We start from the raw sequence: 18,546 nt of genomic DNA on the forward strand, positions 1-18,546 counted from the left end.
TACAGTACAGTTTTCATCTCTCTCCTTTATTAGGAGAATTGTTGGTGAAATACAATATGAGTTAGACGACTTTAACAAGCCTGTCATATGAGATACCATGAGTGACTTTTATATTGTACAAAATGTTGTACCAACAGTCCGAGAGCTGTTGCCTTTGTTAGAACAAAAGACTGAATGGAAACTGAATACCACCTCTGTCTGGAAACTTTTGAAATTAATACGTTTCTTGTGGAGAAGGGCGCAAAACGAACTAACTTCGTTAATAGAACTTGAAAACATTGTTGGCTGGCGTTTAAGGTTCCTCGTGGAAATTCGAGGTGTTCGTGAAGCAGTCAAGGAAATTTTTTACCTTGATTGATCATGCTTAGATAGCAATCTAACGTATAGAAAACGCACGTAACAGAAAGAAATAGTTGCTGCTAGAGCACGGGAAAACGTTTTAGAAAGACTAATAGTTGCAGTTGTAGGATGCAAAAAGAGGTTTCTCGGAAATGCTCGGCTAGAATGCTTGGGCATATCTACGCAAAGCGACTACCATGGCCACATTAATTCCTTGAAGTTTTCCAATTATCGTCAGATAATTGCACATCTCAACGCAACATAAATCGCTTGGACAAAAATGAAAAGAGATCTCAGAGATCACGATGTAACTGGGAACCTGTCTGGCGAAACACTACAGGATTACAAAAACATGAGACGATTCCTTCAATATGTCATTGCATAAGACTGGACAGGGTATTGTAATAAGGTGTAACGTTTAGAAACTTAGGTTTAGAAGAACGATGGTATCATCGAAGTTGCCATCGATGATATACTTGTTAATGTGGACGTAGCTCACTCAAATGGTGATGGTTCGGCAATCCAGGATGGATGAATGGGTTCCTAGCACCCTGGAGTCTGTCTGTCCCAGTATATAATGTTTCGGTATTCCGGATTTCAGATTGAGAGTACTTTGATATTTTCAACAAAAGTACAAAAAAACAGAAGTTAGGTGCTAATCCGTTCAGTGTTTGGTAAATTTTACCTCAATCTATATAGACATAATATAAATTCTTCATTTGTGTGGCCACAGCGTCAGTAGTTGCTTTACAGTTATTAGCACACTAGAAAGCGCTCCGTCTCATTAAACGCATTTGAAATACGTATTTGCAACTAGTAAAAAATATGCAAGCAGATGACATTTACAAATGCAAGCGGAAATCATACAGAAGTGCTACCTCGTACAACGTTTTACGTGACTAAAACGAAACGTCCAAGGTAAAATATACGCGTTTTTAATACTAGCAACGTGGCTTTCAAGTACCTTTTATAACACATTTTATTTACGCATTAACTGCTACATATTTTGTAGCAAAGACTACCTTCATTTAACATATCATCAGATTTAAATCGTATCAAACTGAAATATAGCATTTCTGTAATCTCAAACTCTGTTTTTTACATCTGCTATTTGTTTATGAATACAAAGACGCACTGAACACCCTGTCGTCTCACAGATATGGTTGGCTAGGTCGGCTGCACCGAGTAGCTGTCCATACAACTGCGGCCATTCGATTTATATCTAAACACCGACTCTCAACAATCGCCATAGCTCTTTAGAAAGAGAACAAGTAGTACATAAGCAGTTTCCATTATTTTCACAGACCGATTTTAAAAACATGTAATAAATCATTAAAATTCGGCAGATATCGAAAAATTAACATATCAGTATTTTGCGTTTCTTGGAACTGAAAAACGTCCACTGAAGATTTGTAGCTGATTGTTTATCAATTTTTAACCTTAAAAGAGTCATTCATGCGGAACAAATTGACCGTTTTATACAGGATGTTACAGCGCATTAAGTAGAATTGTCTATTATATTGTCTTTGCGAGACTCACTGTGCTCTTTTTGACAGAAATAAATGTTTTGTTGATGTGAAAGCCAGCAGCATGACTTATTTTTATTTATTTATTTATTTACTTGGAGCTAAACCAAATATTCCGGGACCGATAGCCGGGAAGAATCTCTGCAGCCGACACGTGGAAGAATTTCTGTGACCAGCACTGCCGCAATTAATCGAAACTTCCAAATTAGCTGCTGATAGTTTTACTATATTTCGTACAATATGCAATATGCCTATCACCCCCCCCCCTTTTCCACGAAAGGAGACCTTGCTGTTGGTGGGGAGGCTCTTGTACCTCAGTGATACAGACAACCGTACCATAGGTGCAACCACAAGATAGGGTAAATATTGAGAGACCAGACAAACATGTCGGTCGTGAAGGGGGCACCAGCCCTCTCAGTAGCTACAGCAACAAGAGTCTGGATGATTGACCGATTTGGTCTGCTGGTACTGTGGACGAATGAAAGAAAGGAGAAACTACAGCCGCAATTTTCCCACAGGGCATGTAGTTCTACTGTATGGCGTCTTTTGGGTAAAATATTCCAGAGGTAAAATAGTCCCCCATTCAGAACTCCACGCGGGGACTACTCAGAAGGATGTCATCATCAGGAAAAGAAAACTGGTATTCTATGGCTCCGAGGGTGGAATGTTAGATCACTTATTGGGCCGGTAAGTTTAAAAATTTAAAAAGGGAAATGGATAGATCAGAGTTAGATATAGTGGAAATTAGTGAAATTGGGTGGCAGCAGGAACTGGATTTCCACTCAGATGAATACAGGATAATAAATACAAAACCAAATAGTGGTGATGCAAGAGTAGGTTTAATAGTGAATAAGAAAATAGGAATGCGGGAAACCTAGTATGAACAGCACAGTGAACCAAGATAGACATGAAGCCCACATGCACCACAGTAATGCAAGTTTATATGCCAACTAGTTCTGCAGATGATGAACAGATCTCAAGAAATGTATATGACATAAAAGAATTTGTTCAGATAGTTTAGAGACAAAATTTAAAAGTGATGGAGGACTGGAATTTGATTTACAAGGGTCCATTCCCAACCTCCTACAGCCGAGAAGAGAGAACTGGGTGGGATGCGGTGATGAGGTTCTAGTTATGCGACGGCACGGTAACTCAGCGTGTTCGGTCAAAGTGTTAGCTGCCCTCTGTTGTATAAAAAAACTGAGCTAATGGATCAACGACGAACTGAAACGGGTGTCTTGCGACATCCGCCACAAACAGATGCAACGAACGAAAACGAAAGCCGGCACGGTAGCTCAGCGTGTTTGGTCAGAGGGTTACGTGCCCTCTGTAATAAAAAAAACTGAGTTAATCGATCATCAACGAACTTAAACGGATGTCTTAAGACGTCCGCCCCGAGCAGATGCAACGAACAAAAGCAAACAAAATCAGATTTTTTAAAAAAAAAAAAGTTATTCTGGAGAGCACCAAGGAGGCATCATTGACAATAACACTTTTATTTGGCAGTAATACACGACTGTCTTCGAAGGGGGCCGCGCCATGACAGGGCCGGAGGAGTAGCTCTGAGGAGGAACTTTCTGAAGTTAGGGGGAGATGTTATGCCCCAGGATATTAGCCCTGGCAGACACTAAAAATTCGCCCAAATTCTGCCTTGGCAGCTTACAGAAACCAAATCGCATATGTCAATGACCAGTAAACAGCCAGCTAGGGTGAAATGCTGATCAAGTTGTGACAGACACGGAAGCTATCGTAGCATGGGAAAATGACGAGCGCCCAGGTCTGCAAAGGAAGCATAATGACATCACGTAAGCTGAGAGATACCGTCATACAAGTGGCAAAGCAGATTTTGTAAGAAAAGCTAGGGGAGCAGAAAAGAGCCTCTGAGAGATGAAGCTGCGAAAATCTGAAGTCACTAGGAGAGCTGACATCGAGGTAAAACCGGGACACATGATGTCATTGCCATAGCATATAGGAAGCGCCAGTACCCCACTCCTCTTAAGAAAACCTCTGATTGTTGAATGCTGACTGCTGACTGTCCAGTGCATAGTCTCATCCCCTGTGTCAGTTGCCGCTATCCAATGAGAGGAGAGGCTACGGAGTCGACCCTTGGCACTCATAGCTGTCTCCATTCATCTCTGGAACCATGAGTCAGGCTGGAAGGACGCTGCTGCCAGCCACACTGCCAGCTTCTGAAGAAACACTGACGGTGCTCAGAGGCCACCATCATCCTGCAGGTCTACTGGAGGCTTGACCTGCTTGACCTGAAATGTTGTCCATCATCTGTCTTTGAGAGGGGGAGCACTACCGCTGTTCAACCCATTTCTGATGCCGATACCGATGCTGCTGGCTCCTGTTTCTTAAACGGGGGCTGAGAGCCGACACTGCGAACCAATGAGTACTTGAGGTGGACGTGGGTCGAGATTCCTGAGTGCAAATGTTCGACGCCCATGACAGCACTTTGAAGCTCCATGTGCAGAGTTGGAAACCACAGGATTCTGCGTCTGATGGCAGTCTGTGATGTAGCAGCCGCTGCCCGACACTTCGCTCTGCTGACGACACTGCAAGACAAGCGCAAGACCGTCTTCCATGGCTCCTTTTACTTTGGTAAACCAGTTTTTACTAAATATGATGTGCTCCCACTATCACTATTATTTACTAATCTTTTTACAAGATGATAATTTTACATCTGGCATTTGATGGGGAGCCAATATTTTTCTTAATTTATGGCCGATTTTGGGCTTGATGGCCTGTAATATATGTTAATGACATAACCTCAGTCACTTGAAAGTGGTATACAAGTCTGAAACCTGGGTCGTAATTAAATAAACAACAATACAGTCAATGGAGGAGCGTTCATTTTAAAAAAAATATCACTCACCGCACCACATTTTTACAAACATCTTAGCTGTTGACCCAATATTGGAGCTGCATACAAGGCTGGCAGCTGATGTCCTAGCTGTGTGGGTGTGGCACCAGGCATAGATATCTCTACCACTGGCAACCACTTGCTGGCATCAGATACAGGTGTCCAGTTCCAGACTCGTACTTTCGTCAGGAGAGAGCCGGGCAGGATGTGGTGTGAGGTCGTTGTTACACTTGACAGTGCCAAGGAAATGTCACTGACAACAACACATTTATTGGGCAGTAACACACGACGGTCTTTCTAAGTGCCATACCATGGCAGGGCTGACGGAGCAGCGCATCATCAGTGGCAGAACGCAGGCTTGCACTCATCTTGCAGTATCACCAGCAAAGCAAAATCACAAGTGGCGGCTGCTGCGTCATGCACAGCCACCGACTGCGGAATCTGGCGGCCTTCATATCGATCTCCAAAGTGCTCTCATGAATGTCCAAGATTTGCACCCTGGGGTCTCCCCCAGATCCACCTGAAGTACTCGTTGGCTCGCAGGGGTCGGCTCGCAGCCTTCATTTAGGAAACAGCTCTCCTGGTGACTTCAGACTTTCACAACTCCGTCTTTCAGATGCTCTTTTCTGCTATCTCGGCAGCTGAATACTTATTGTTGCGTTGTCCCTAGCGTTTCCTATGAAACTGTTTTTTTCACTAGAATGACTGTATCTCTTAGCTTCTGTGATGTCATTATACTTCGCTTGTGCCCTGGGTGCTCGCCTTTGCCGGCCGCTGTGGTCGAGCGGTTCTAGGTGCTTCAATCCGGAACCACGTGGCTGCTACGGTAGCAGGTTCGAATCCTGCCTCGGGCATGGATCTGTGTGATGTCCTTAGGTTATTTAGGGGACTGACGACCTCAGATGTTAACTCCCATAGTGCTTAGAGCCATTTGATTTTGCTCGCCATTTTCCCATGCTGCGACAGCTTCCATGTTTGCAACAACTCGGCTGGCATTTCTCTCTAACGGGCAGTCTACTGGTCACTGACACAAATGGTTCGGTTTCTGCCAAGGTAGAACTTGGACGAATTTTTAATGTCCATCGGGGATTCTATCCTGAGGCGTAAGAGATAGAAGGAGAAGAAGGAGAAGGAAAATTGCGGGTAAATATCGACTGGGGAAAAGGAATTAAAGAAGAAGACACCCTGTAAAATTTTGCGCAGAGTATAATCCAAGCACAGCTAACACTTGCTTTAAGAATCATGAAAGAAGCTTACATATGGAGGAGACCTGGAGACGTTGGAAGGCTTCAGATTAATTATATAATGGTAAGACAGAGATTTTGGGACCAAAGTTTTAATTATAAGACATTTCCACGGACATATGTGGAATCTGATCATAATTTATTGGTTATTAACTGCACATTAAAACTAAAGAATTGAACAAAGATAGAAAATTAAGGAGATGGACCTGGTTTGGTTGATGGAACCAAACGTTGGTGAGAGTTTCGGAGGGAAAATAAGACAAAGATTGAAATAAACATGTGCAAGGAGACAATAAAAGACAAATGGGTAGTTTTGAGACAAGAAGTAGTGAAGCCAGCAGAGGATCAATAAGTAAAAAGACGAGGACTAATAGAAATCCTTCAATAACACAAGAGATATTGAAATTAATCAGTAAAAGGAGAAAATATAAAGATGCAGTAAATGAAGCAGGCAAAAGGGAATACAAACGTCTAAAAATTGAAATTGACAGGAATTGCCAAATGGCTAAGCAGGAATCGCTAGAGGACAAATGCCAGGATTTAGAAGCATATTTCACTAGGGGTATGATAGATTCCGCCTACAGAAATATTAAAGAGGCCTATGGAGAAAAGAGAAGCAGCTGTATGAATTTCAAGAGTTCCAATCGAAAACCAATACTAAGCAAAGAAGGGAAAGCTGAAAGGTAGAAGGAGTATATAGAGGTCTATACAAGGAAGATGTACTCATGGGCAATATTATCGCATTGTAAGAGGACTTTGACAAAGATGAGATAAGACATATGGTACTACGGGAAGAATTTGACAGAGCACTACCCCTAAGACCTACGCTGGAATGAGGCCCCGGCTGTAGACGACATCTCGTCAGAACTACTGACAGCCTTAGGTGAATCAGCCATTACAGAACTCTCCCATCTGGTGTACAAGATACACGGGACAGAAAAACTGGCAAAGCTGGCTTTGGGGAAGACCAGTTTGGATTCTGGAGAAACATACGCACACGTGAGGTAGCGCTGACCTTACGACTTACCTTGGAAGGTAGCGTTTGCGTACTTAGAGAAGGCTTTTAACAATGTTGACTGGAAAATTCTTTGAAATTCTGAAACTAGTGGGGGTCAAATACAGGGAGCAAAAGAATATTTACAATTTGCACAGAAACCAGGCGGCAGTTATAAAAGTTATCGGGCATAAGAGTTATCGGGCGTGAAAGGAAACAGCGTTTGAGAAGGGAATGAGACAGAAGTTCTAGCCTATCCCTAGTGTTACTCAATCTATACACTGAGCAAGCAGTACAGAAAACCAAAGAAAAACTTGGAGTGGGAATTAAAGTACAGGGAGAAAATTAAAAACTTTGCTGTTTGCCGATGACATTGAAATTTTGTCAGAAACAGCGAAAGAATTGGTAGAGCAGTTGAACGGAATGAACGGTGTCTTGAAAGGAGAACATAAGATGAACATCAACAAAAGCAAAACGAGCATAATGGAATAGAGTCGAATTAAATCAGGTGATGCTGAGGGAATTAGATTAGGAAAGAAGATTTTAAAAGTAGTAGATGAGTTTTGCTATTTGCGCAGCGCAATAGCTGATGATGATCGAAGTGGAGACGATATAAAAAGGTAGGCTAGCAATCACAAGAAAACCGTTTCAGAAAAAGAGAAATTTGTTACTACAGAATATAGATTTAAGTGTCATGGAGTACTTTCTGAAAGTGTTTGTATGGCGTGTAGCCATGTACGGAAGCGAAACATGGACGATAAACAGTTTAGACAAGAAGAGGATAGAAGCTTTTGAAATGTGGTGCTCAGAAGAATGCGAAGATTAGATGGGTACATCAAGTGACTAATGAGGAGGCACTGAACAGAAATTAGTGGCACAACCTGACTGGATAGGACACATTTCGAGACATCAAGGGAGCACCAGTTTAGTAATGGATGACCATGTGGATGGTGGCGGGGAGGGGGGAATCGTTGAGGGAGGCCAGAGATGAATACAGTAAACAGATTCAGAAGGATATTGGGTTGCAGTAGTTATTTAGAAGGCAACGGCCTTGCCGCAATGGTAACATTGGTTCCCGTAAGATCACCGAATTTCAGCACTGTCGGGCTTGGGTAGCACCTGGATAGGTCACCGTCAGAATCTTCCAAGCACTGTTGGCAAACGGGATACATTCAGCCCTTTTGAGACCAGTTGAACAACTACTTCACTGAGAAGTAGCGGCTCCGATCCCGAAAACCGACAATGGTCGGTAGAGAAGTGTGCTGACCATATATCCCCCATATCTGCATCCAGTGACGCTTATCCGCTGAGGATGACACGACGGCTGGTCTGTACCATTGGGACTTCCGATGGCTGTTCAGATGGAGTCAGTCAGTCAGTTATTCAGAGACGTAGAGGCCTGCACATAATGGAGAAGCGTGGAGAGCTGCATCAAACCAGTCTTCGGAGTGAAGACAACAACATACCTACTTCGGCGATATTGCCATTGTCAAGTACACCTGCGAATATCACAGATTTGTACATGGAGTTAATTGTGCACGTGTGCTTACTTCTAACAAGGTGAGACGTATATAAACGTGCATCACTGATGAAGCCTTTTGTCTGTTGTCGCTGTTTTTGTGATGATAAGATAAAGTCAGTTAGTAATTGGACAACTATCTGACATTTCTCAATGATGCTGTATGTTCACAAAGTGGTTATAGCTAGTCGGTTAGTGGTATTGTTTGAGTTAGAGCAATGTAGCTGTTTTTTGCCTAATATTTGATTGTTTATTTTTTTCCATTGTCATGTTCTAGAATGCTAATAAAATTTTCAGCGACGAATGACAGATAGATTCATCAGTGACGCAATATGTACGTCTCGCGAAGCTAGACGTAAGTACATACGGACAGTTAACCCCATACACAAATAACACAAACATAAACGAAATTTACCAACTGTAATATTCACAGGTTTAGCTGACAATGGCATTACTGCCGAAATAGACCTATTGAAAGAAGTATAATAAAACAATTGGCAGCTAACTTGGAAAATTCAACTTAAAATGTTATATTATGACGTATTTCACGCTGTGAGTCCTACTATACAAAAATATTGCCAATAACTTACTATTTGGTAATAATTAGGAGCAGCCACGCAGTCATGCAGGGTGACAATTACTGAACTATATGAAAAGAACGTAAATTAGTTACAAACTACGCCGTACACACATTTTATTCGACATACAAACATCACTACAGATATTCGGATTTAGGTTGTGACGTTCGATATGCCTGCCATCATTGGCGATAATGTGGCGCAGGCGAACAGCGAAATTCTGCATGACCCGCTGAAGCGTCGGAAAGTCGATGCTGTCGATGGCTTCCTGAATGGCTGTTTTCAGCTCAGCAATGGTTTTGAGGTTATTGCTGTACACCTTGTATTTAATATAGCCCCACAAAAAGGAGTCGCATGTGTTCAGAACCGCAGAATATGGCGACCAATCGAGACCCATGCCAGTTGCCAAAGTGCTTCTCTAGGACATCAAACACTCCTCTGCATCGATGGGGTCGAACTCCGTCTTCCATGAACCACATCTCGAAATCAGCGTGGGTAATGGGGATGAAGTCATCTTCCAAAGCCTTCACGTACCGTTTGGTAGTCACCGTGCCATCAAGGAATATCACACCGATTACACTGTACACCACACAGTTACCGTTGAGGGTGAAGAGACTTCTCGATCGCGAAATGTGGATTCTCAGTCCCCTAAATGCACCAATTTTGGTTATTGATGACCCGATCGAAATAGAAGCGGGCTTCATCGCTAAACCAAACCATATTCACATCAAAGTGCAGTTCGTGAATTCTGTGGGCAATAGTGTTGGCGAAACACAACCGCTGTTCCACGGCCCTGGAGCTTAACGGCTGATGGGTTTGAAATTTGTATGGGAAGAGATGCAGGTCTTCAAAAACAATTTGTCGCTGTGTCTTCCGTTTGATTCCCACCTGCTGTGCAGCTCGTCTGATCGATTTTCTGGGGCTGGTTTGAAACACAGTGCGTGTTTTCTCAGTGTTTTCAGGTGTTTTCACCCTTTTTGGGCTACCGACATTGCCAACACTGCCATCACTAACACTACCCACGCTCTCAAACTTACGAATCAAATTCTTGATTGTTAGCATACTTGGACCGGTTGTCTTCCGCTTGAACTCAGTCGCAAACTACCTTTGAGCCGCAGTTGGGCTGTTATTGTTGGCATAGTAGGCCTTCTCACGCGCTATACGCTCAGGCACGCTGCACCGTGACAGTTTCACGTGCATATGTCCGACAACAACAAGGCGCGTGCGCATGCGTGTAGATACTAATTACCATTTTGCCCAGCGCCCAACCGTGCAATTTGAATGTCTTGACGCAAACCGTTCAGAAGTTATGTCTATTTCTAATAGTTCAATAATTCTCATTCTGTACTAAGGTACCATGAGGTGTGTTACACTGCAACATTAACGCTCGTGGAAACAGATTATTTCATGATTGTTACACAATTCGCCTTGATTTGCTTTTACAGGAAAATAAAAAGCACTTCAGTTACTGATATTAGCCGGCCGGAGTGGCCGAGCGGTTCTAGGCGCTACAGTCTGGAACCGCGCGACCGATACGGTCGTAGGTTCGAATCCTGCCACGGGCATGGATGTGTGTGATGTCCTTAGGTTGGATAGGTTTAAGTAGTTCTAAGTTCTAGGGGACTGATGACCTCAGCAGTTAAGCCCCATAGTGCTCAGAGCCATTTGAACCATTTTTTATTGATATTAGGTACTACTGTGAGACATATGCTGTAGGCCCTTATGTACTGGAGGTCGGCACCGCTCGCGATTGTTTTTTTCTCTGGATTATCTCCGCGCTTCTTTTGTCAGCAGACCTGTCACCTTTTGTTTACTCGCTTCTACCGTAAGTTTGATATGGAAACGACTTCTTTAAGATTATTAAGTTATGAAAGCACTCTAGACATATCGACCAAAAAAATTACATATTCTGAAAAGAAAGTGAACTCGTCAGAGATTGACTATTACTCGATCTGTCACAGCGATCAGAGATTTCTCAGCTGAGACACTACACGGCTTGTTTGGAGGACACGCTGTCAATTGTTATTCTTCAGTGGTGGATTGCACCGCGTCCAACATTGTCGAAAAGAAACTCTCTGAATCCTTGTGTACTCTAAGCATAAATGATGTGGTCCCTCCTACTAACGCAGTTATTATGACAGTGAACTTATCGTCCATTGATTCAGAGCCCTTCTGAGGAAACGTGGAGTCTGGCCTAGAGTCTGTGAACGATTTGGAAGCTCAGTGGACAGCAGCCCCTCTTTGTCCGCTGTTAATGAGCACGTCTGGCTTCGGTGACTATCTCGAAGGTGACATCTAGGCAACGGTTTCGCCGTAGTCGCGCCCACTTACGAGGAAACGGAGACAATTCTTCGGGAAGGGTACGGAGACAGTAATAGAATCAATCCGGTGCACCTAGATCACCTGTAACTGATTGCGCCTGTTCAGTTATTATCTCAGGGACAATCTCAATTTAACGTTCATAGAATGTAAACGAAGAATAAAGGCATTCAAATCGTTGTGAGAGGACGCCAGTGTCTGTGGCAGAGTCTTAGTTCCGATGATATTGTATGCCTTCCCAGAAGATGCTGTCGTCCCTGAACAGACCGCATAAAAGAACATAACTTGACCGAAGGACGCGTTTTAAAGTTAATGGAGCTAGAAGAAGAAGTAGACGGATCGCTCAGAGCATCCGCGGGGAAGTGCAACCAGATTCAAACACGCTATCCTCGGCTTCGCTTCTCAATATACAGTCTATACCAACTCTCCATAAACACAATAATAAGCGTACGCCAGAACCACATTGCGTGTTCTGTACATAACGCAGTCTTTGGCCCCAGGACTGCCCAGCCGAACCAAAGGCACAGTAGCGTCTGAGATACCGAAGTCGTGTAAATGTTGTTTCCTTTGCCTCAGGCAAGGCCAATCTATTAAAAATCGCATGACGAAAGCCCAACCTTTCTGATTGTTCTGCAAAGGCAACTGCCACCGGCCTTTTTGTCACCGCAAGACATCTGCATCTAAAGTGCAGACGAGTTCCAGTTCATTGGGACTCCCCAGCTTCACGTACCTGCAGAGAGCACGCTTTTATGTTCCAGGACTCACAGTCGAGGGAAAATATTCGTTGTATTGTGGACGCTAGCAGCCAGTCTACCCATCATTGATACTCTGGTGAATTTGGTACCCGACTTTCGTGAAATATATATATATATATATATATATATATATATATATATATATATATATATATATATATACAGGGTGTTTCAAAAATGACCGGTATATTTGAAACGGCAATAAAAACTAAACGAGCAGCGATAGAAATACACCGTTTGTTGCAATATGCTTGGGACAACAGTACATTTTCAGGCGGACAAACTTTCGAAATTACAGTAGTTACAATTTTCAACAACAGATGGCGCTGCAAGTGATGTGAAAGATATAGAAGACAACGCAGTCTGTGGGTGCGCCATTCTGTACGTCGTCTTTCTGCTGTAAGCGTGTGCTGTTCACAACGTGCAAGTGTGCTGTGGACAACATGGTTTATTCCTTAGAACAGAGGATTTTTCTGGTGTTGGAATTCCACCGCCTAGAACACAGTGTTGTTGCAACAAGACGAAGGTTTCAACGGAGGTTTAATGTAACCAAAGGACCGAAAAGCGATACAATAAAGGATCTGTTTGAAAAATTTCAACGGACTGGGAACGTGACGGATGAACGTGCTGGAAAGGTAGGGCGACCACGTACGGCAACCACAGAGGGCAATGCGCAGCTAGTGCAGCAGGTGATCCAACAGCGGCCTCGGGTTTCCGTTCGCCGTGTTGCAGCTGCGGTCCAAATGTCGCCAACGTCCACGTATCGTCTCATGCGCCAGAGTTTACACCTCTATCCATACAAAATTCAAACGCGGCAACCCCTCAGCGCCGCTACCATTGCTGCACGAGAGACATTCGCTAACGATATAGTGCACAGGATTGATGACGGCGATATGCATGTGGGCAGCATTTGGTTTACTGACGAAGCTTATTTTTACCTGGACGGCTTCGTCAATATACAGAACTGGCGCATATGGGGAACCGAAAAGCCCCATGTTGCAATCCCATCGTCCCTGCATCCTCAAAAAATACTGGTCTGGGCCGCCATTTCTTCCAAAGGAATCATTGGCCCATTTTTCAGATCCGAAACGATTACTGCATGACGCTATCTGGACATTATTCGTGAATTTGTGGCGGTAAAAACTGCCTTAGACGACACTGCGAACACCTCGTGGTTTATGCAAGATGGTGCCCGGCCACATCGCACGGCCGACGTCTTTAATTTCCTGAATGAATATTTCGATGATCGTGTGATTGCTTTGAGCTATCCGAAACATACAGGAGGCGGCGTGGATTGGCCTCCCTATTCGCCAGACATGAACCCCTGTGACTTCTTTCTGTGGGGACACTTGAAAGACCAGGTGTACCGCCAGAATCCAGAAACAATTGAACAGATGAAGCAGTACATCTCATCTGCATGTGAAGCCATTCCGCCAGACACGTTGTCAAAGGTTTCGGGTAATTTGATTCAGAGACTACGCCATATTATTGCTACGCATGGTGGATATGTGTAAAATATCGTACTATAGAGTTTCTCAGACCGCAGCGCCATCTGTTGGTGACAATTGTAACTACTGTAATTTCGAAAGTTTGTCTACCTGAAAATGTACTGTTGTCCCAAGCATATTGCAACAAACGGTGTATTTCTATCGCTGCTCGTTTAGTTTTTATTACAGTTTCAAATATACCAGTCATTTTTGAAACACCCTATATATATATATATATATATATATATATATATATATATATATATATATATATATATATATATATATATATAAGAGTACTTGATACTTTTTCTATAGTCCTAGAGTTCTCTATAAAAAATTTTACTAGTTCTGTAGAATTTTGCGAAAAAAACTATGATGTCAACTTCGAATCGCTAAATTGCTGTTAAATTGGCAATCGATTTTCTAGAAATATGGTTTTTTTTTCAGAGTTCTTTATAGATATGCCGTATTTCTAGAGCTCTCTGTGCAATTACGGAATAGTTTTGTAGAACTACGAGAAAAAAAAATGATCACATTTTCGAATAGCCGACTAGCTATGAAGTTGGCACCCGACTTTCGAGAAATATACATTTTTCTCAGAGTTCTCGGTAGGAACTTTATAGTTATAGAGCCTTCTGTACGAAATTTTAATAGTTTTGCAAAATTTTGCGATAAAACAATAGTAATCGCAAGCCTCCCCACCACCGGCAAAGTCACGGCGGGTGTACTGTGTTGCACAAATATTCCCGCTCCCAGCGATGATGGTACGTAGATTGATACAATTATCCAGTCGTTTCCTTTGGAAAAATCATACTCTTCGACTCCGTTATGAAGTGTTATCAGGGCACCGTCCTCTTGGAGGGTTGGGACTTCCCAATATCAAAGTGAAGGCTCCAGTAATGTTCATTCGGCGCGCTGTTTTAACATGTACTCGAGCTACTCATTCCTTTACATCTCGCTTATTTACATCTACATTAACATCCACACTCCGCAAGCCACCTGACGGTGTGTGGTGGAGGGTACCTTGAGTACCTCTATCGCTTCTCCCTTCTATTCCAGTCTCGTATTGTTCGTGGAAAGAAGGATTGTCGGTATGCCTCTGTGTGGGCTCTAATCTCTCTGATTTTATCCTCATGGTCTCTTCGCGAGATATACGTAGGAGGGAGCAATATACTGCTTGACTCCTCGGTGAAGGTACGTTCTCGAAACTTCAACAAAAGCCCGTACCGAACTACTGAGCGTCTCTCCTGCAGAGTCTTCCACTGGAGTTTATCTATCATCTCCGGAACGATTTCTTTGACTGGCCAGGCTGACTACCCATGCCGATGTTGGCCGGATCAACTCTAAATTGCGGCATTTACGTGATTTTTATATTGTAATAAGTTTTCTGTGACCGGCATTTTATTAGTGACACATCTGATCACCAGATCTTTGTTTACTCGTTGGGAATTATTCATCCCTCTGCACGGTTGAAATGGTCGCGCCATTCACATCTGATCCCGACCAACGAACACCTCCGTCTCACTGGCCTTTGCGACACGTGTCATTGACTTGATGCATTGACACGCAGGCTTGTCTCCTGCGCATGAGAACATTGACACTGGATTCGCTGACATCTGCGTTTCCTTACCCAATCATCAAAAGCTGTTTTCTCGGTTGAACTTCTTCTGTGTACGAACTTTTCCATTTCCACCGGACGAAGATTAATTCGATCGTATGGCTCCTCGGACACTACGCGCAGTACTTATTGCGTGTGACAAGGATCCCCACCTCCACTGGAAGTAGCAGAGGTTTCCATGTTATCGTGCTTTATGTGCAAATATGTTGCCTTGGGATTCGACCGCTGCCCACCTTATCTCCATCCTACATTGCTGTAATATAATATAAAAACAAAGAAAGAAAAAAAAGGAGAGAAAGAGAGTCCTTGTTTTATAATCGACGTGTTGTTACATTTCCCGAACAAACTTTCTCTTGATTTGTAACACAACAAAAAGAAGTGGTACAGTGTTATAAAAGGGAAAAAAGTGGTAGCATCTTTGACTCATGAATAAAACCCAATGACTACTGGGTTCCAGCATAGCGATGTCTTAAAGTTGTGGGAAAAAAATGTGGAGTGGTTAGCGTGACAGGCTTCGGTACGGAAGGACCCAGGTTTGATTCACCGTATCTTCTCAGACTTTTTCCGAGGTAGGGATATCTCGTAGGGCCCCGTTCACCCCTTGTGAGGCCAAATGAGCAACTGCTTGAATAAAGAAGCAGTGGCATCACCTGCAATAACGGCTGCAGGGACCAGCGGCATGCAGATTGCTTGGTCCGCGATCATAGTTCGCTCCTCGTACTGCGTTGCAGAAGCAGTCGGACAGTCGGAAAAGCAGTACAGCCTAATCCGTGAGTGGTGTTGAAATCATATTTGATACATAATCACAGGTACAACACACTGCAGTAACATGCAAATCAGATAATTTTTCAACATATTTGTAAGTTATTGTGCATTCTGAAGTTAGTTAATTACATATTCCATTGACCATTTTAACGGGTCTTGATGTGGAACGAGTCATTTTACAAGATATGTATACGTTATTGGTGTTAATGTTAATGAACTTTTTTTTAAAGTTACTTTCTCAATGGATCTCCCTTCAGTTTGAGCACCGAGTAAGAAGACATTATGGTGAAGTCGCAAACCAACCCTGGACCACCCATACATATTTTAACTTTCCCCTGGATTCGCTAAAGAACATAAAGTGAACTCCACGATGTTACATTTCCAAAGAACACGGCTACTTATCTTTCCCATCGTACGAATCCGAACATAGGTTCCTTTCTAACGACTTCATCGTCTCCGGGAGGAGGAATGGGATTTGCTACATTATTTTCATCGTGGCAGCAACAACGAGTGCTACACGTCTTTTAATGATCTTTGTTCACAGCGCGCTGACTTGGCCGTAGCATCCATGACCATCAACTACGCCAGGGAGAGCGTCATCGACTTCACTAAGCCATTCATGAACCTCGGCATCGGCATCCTGTTCAAGGTAAACATCTTTTCCAGGCGCATTGCCATTGCCGCGCTGCACGCAGCGAGTTAAAGCCCGGCGGGTCTTGAATGTACTCTCCGTATTTGGCTGAATATTTGAAAAGCTTTAAACATCCGTTGCCTAATGAAGATATGCTAGTAAGCATCCAGCTTTGCAAGTATAAGTACCTGTATAACAGGGAAACATTTTCTCAGTGTTTATGCCTCATTCAATATCTTACCTGCTTATATCTACGGTGCTAAGAGAAAATCACCATTTGTAAGAATTCAAAATCATTTATTGTTTTGTTGCGTCTGCACCGGGATAATTGCTCTACAATGATATGCAACATATGAGTAACATTTATTTCCGAAACTTAATGTTCTCATCATATTGTGTCTTTATCAAGAGGCAGATTTGTGTTTCTTCATCAATTCCTTGTCTACTTCTATGAATACCGCAAACAGTCACATTTCTGTCCTTTCAATGTTCCTTAATGTGATCGCACAAATCTGGTCTTAGGTAACGATACATGGAAATTTTTCCACATAAAAAGAGAAACGTATGAGAATGCTACCCTTTTTTTCCTTTTTACAAAAATACACAGAGATAAGAGACGCGAAACTAAAAATTTTTCTGAAATACACATCTGTCTCGACAAGCTCGAAGATGAGTGGAATACCAGCTTGAAGTCTGCACCTCCAACGCCGTTCCCTCCTTTTGCTAAAACAGTATTAAGTATAGTGAACAATTGCTACGACAGAATCTTTAGATTTGGGTTCCTGGATGATAATTGCAAGTATTTCTGCTGTAAATTACTGTCTTCTGTTAATAATAACGATAGTTTCATGTTCCTTATGAGCGCTATTAGCGTTAGGTGTGCTGTGATTATGTAAACTCGATAATCAGCCGCCTCTCTCACTGGAACTGTACGGTAGATACACGCGTATTCGTTTCATGTTGTCCTAACATTTAGCTACAAGTCTGCCCAATTTGACATTGGAACATTCTACATAAAGATACATAATTACATCTAACTGTAAACGTTGATTATCATTCCTGCATTTACTTCAGCAGCCAAGTAGAAACACTGCCTAAGTTGATCTCACGTACGCCCTAAATTTTCCATTCTGTCTAGCGGAACTGAAAACGTTCTACCTGTTCCTGTTCATTTTAGGTGAACTTAAGAAATCGAATAATTCTCTTCAACTCTGAATGCTTACATCCGCATCGAGGAAACCTCAAAGGTGTCACCCCCTACCTCGCTCTGCATTTTCGAACATCATCACAATTTTGGGATTATTCATGTTTCACTATCATTGAACACTTACACTTCACATTTGGCAGAACTTTCCAAAAATCGTACAGCTTTTTAAAATTTTTTTAGTGTGTGTGACCTGTGGAAAAATATTCTTCAAGTGCTCTATTATTGACAGGTCCCAAACCAAGAACATGAGTTCAAAAAGTACCCTCTTCCACTCAGATTATAGTGACTGTTGAAGTGTAAATAAGGATATTTTTGAGAACCTCCTTTGCACATACATTAAAATTTTGCAATTGGTCATCTTCCTAGTGCACACACCTCATCAAGTGCTACTATTTTCTTAACTCATTGTTAGCGTGTTAGTTCGTCGCATCAGGTGAGTCCGTTTTATAATGACGAACTTTCGGAGGTTGAGTAAGCTTGTTTGGTGATTGTTTTGCTGCTAGGAACCCTTGGTCCCGCACGTCACACACTAATTAGTCTGTTGTCCCAATAAGCTTGGTCATTATAATTGCAGTGATAACACCTACACACAACTGCAAGTGCTGAAGTGCGGAGTATGAATCGTATTTCGAAAAGAAAGCAAAACAGTCTACCCGACCAATATTTCTCTCTGATCTACATCTACATGGATACTC

General features: G+C 42.6%; 1 protein-coding gene across 1 annotated transcript in view; it reads left to right on the forward strand.

Annotated features, from left to right (window-relative positions):
• Positions 1 to 18,546, forward strand: part of LOC124778806 (glutamate receptor ionotropic, kainate 2) — a 1,316,354-nt gene that overhangs the window by 1,153,094 nt on the left and 144,714 nt on the right. Inside the window, exon 10 of the mRNA XM_047253669.1 lies at positions 16,558 to 16,662. Coding sequence (XP_047109625.1) covers positions 16,558 to 16,662 — 105 coding nt within the window. The remainder of the gene's footprint in view (positions 1 to 16,557; positions 16,663 to 18,546) is intronic.

The sequence above is a fragment of the Schistocerca piceifrons genome, chromosome 1 (genome assembly GCF_021461385.2).
Source record: "Schistocerca piceifrons isolate TAMUIC-IGC-003096 chromosome 1, iqSchPice1.1, whole genome shotgun sequence".
Classification (NCBI taxonomy): domain Eukaryota; kingdom Metazoa; phylum Arthropoda; class Insecta; order Orthoptera; family Acrididae; genus Schistocerca; species Schistocerca piceifrons.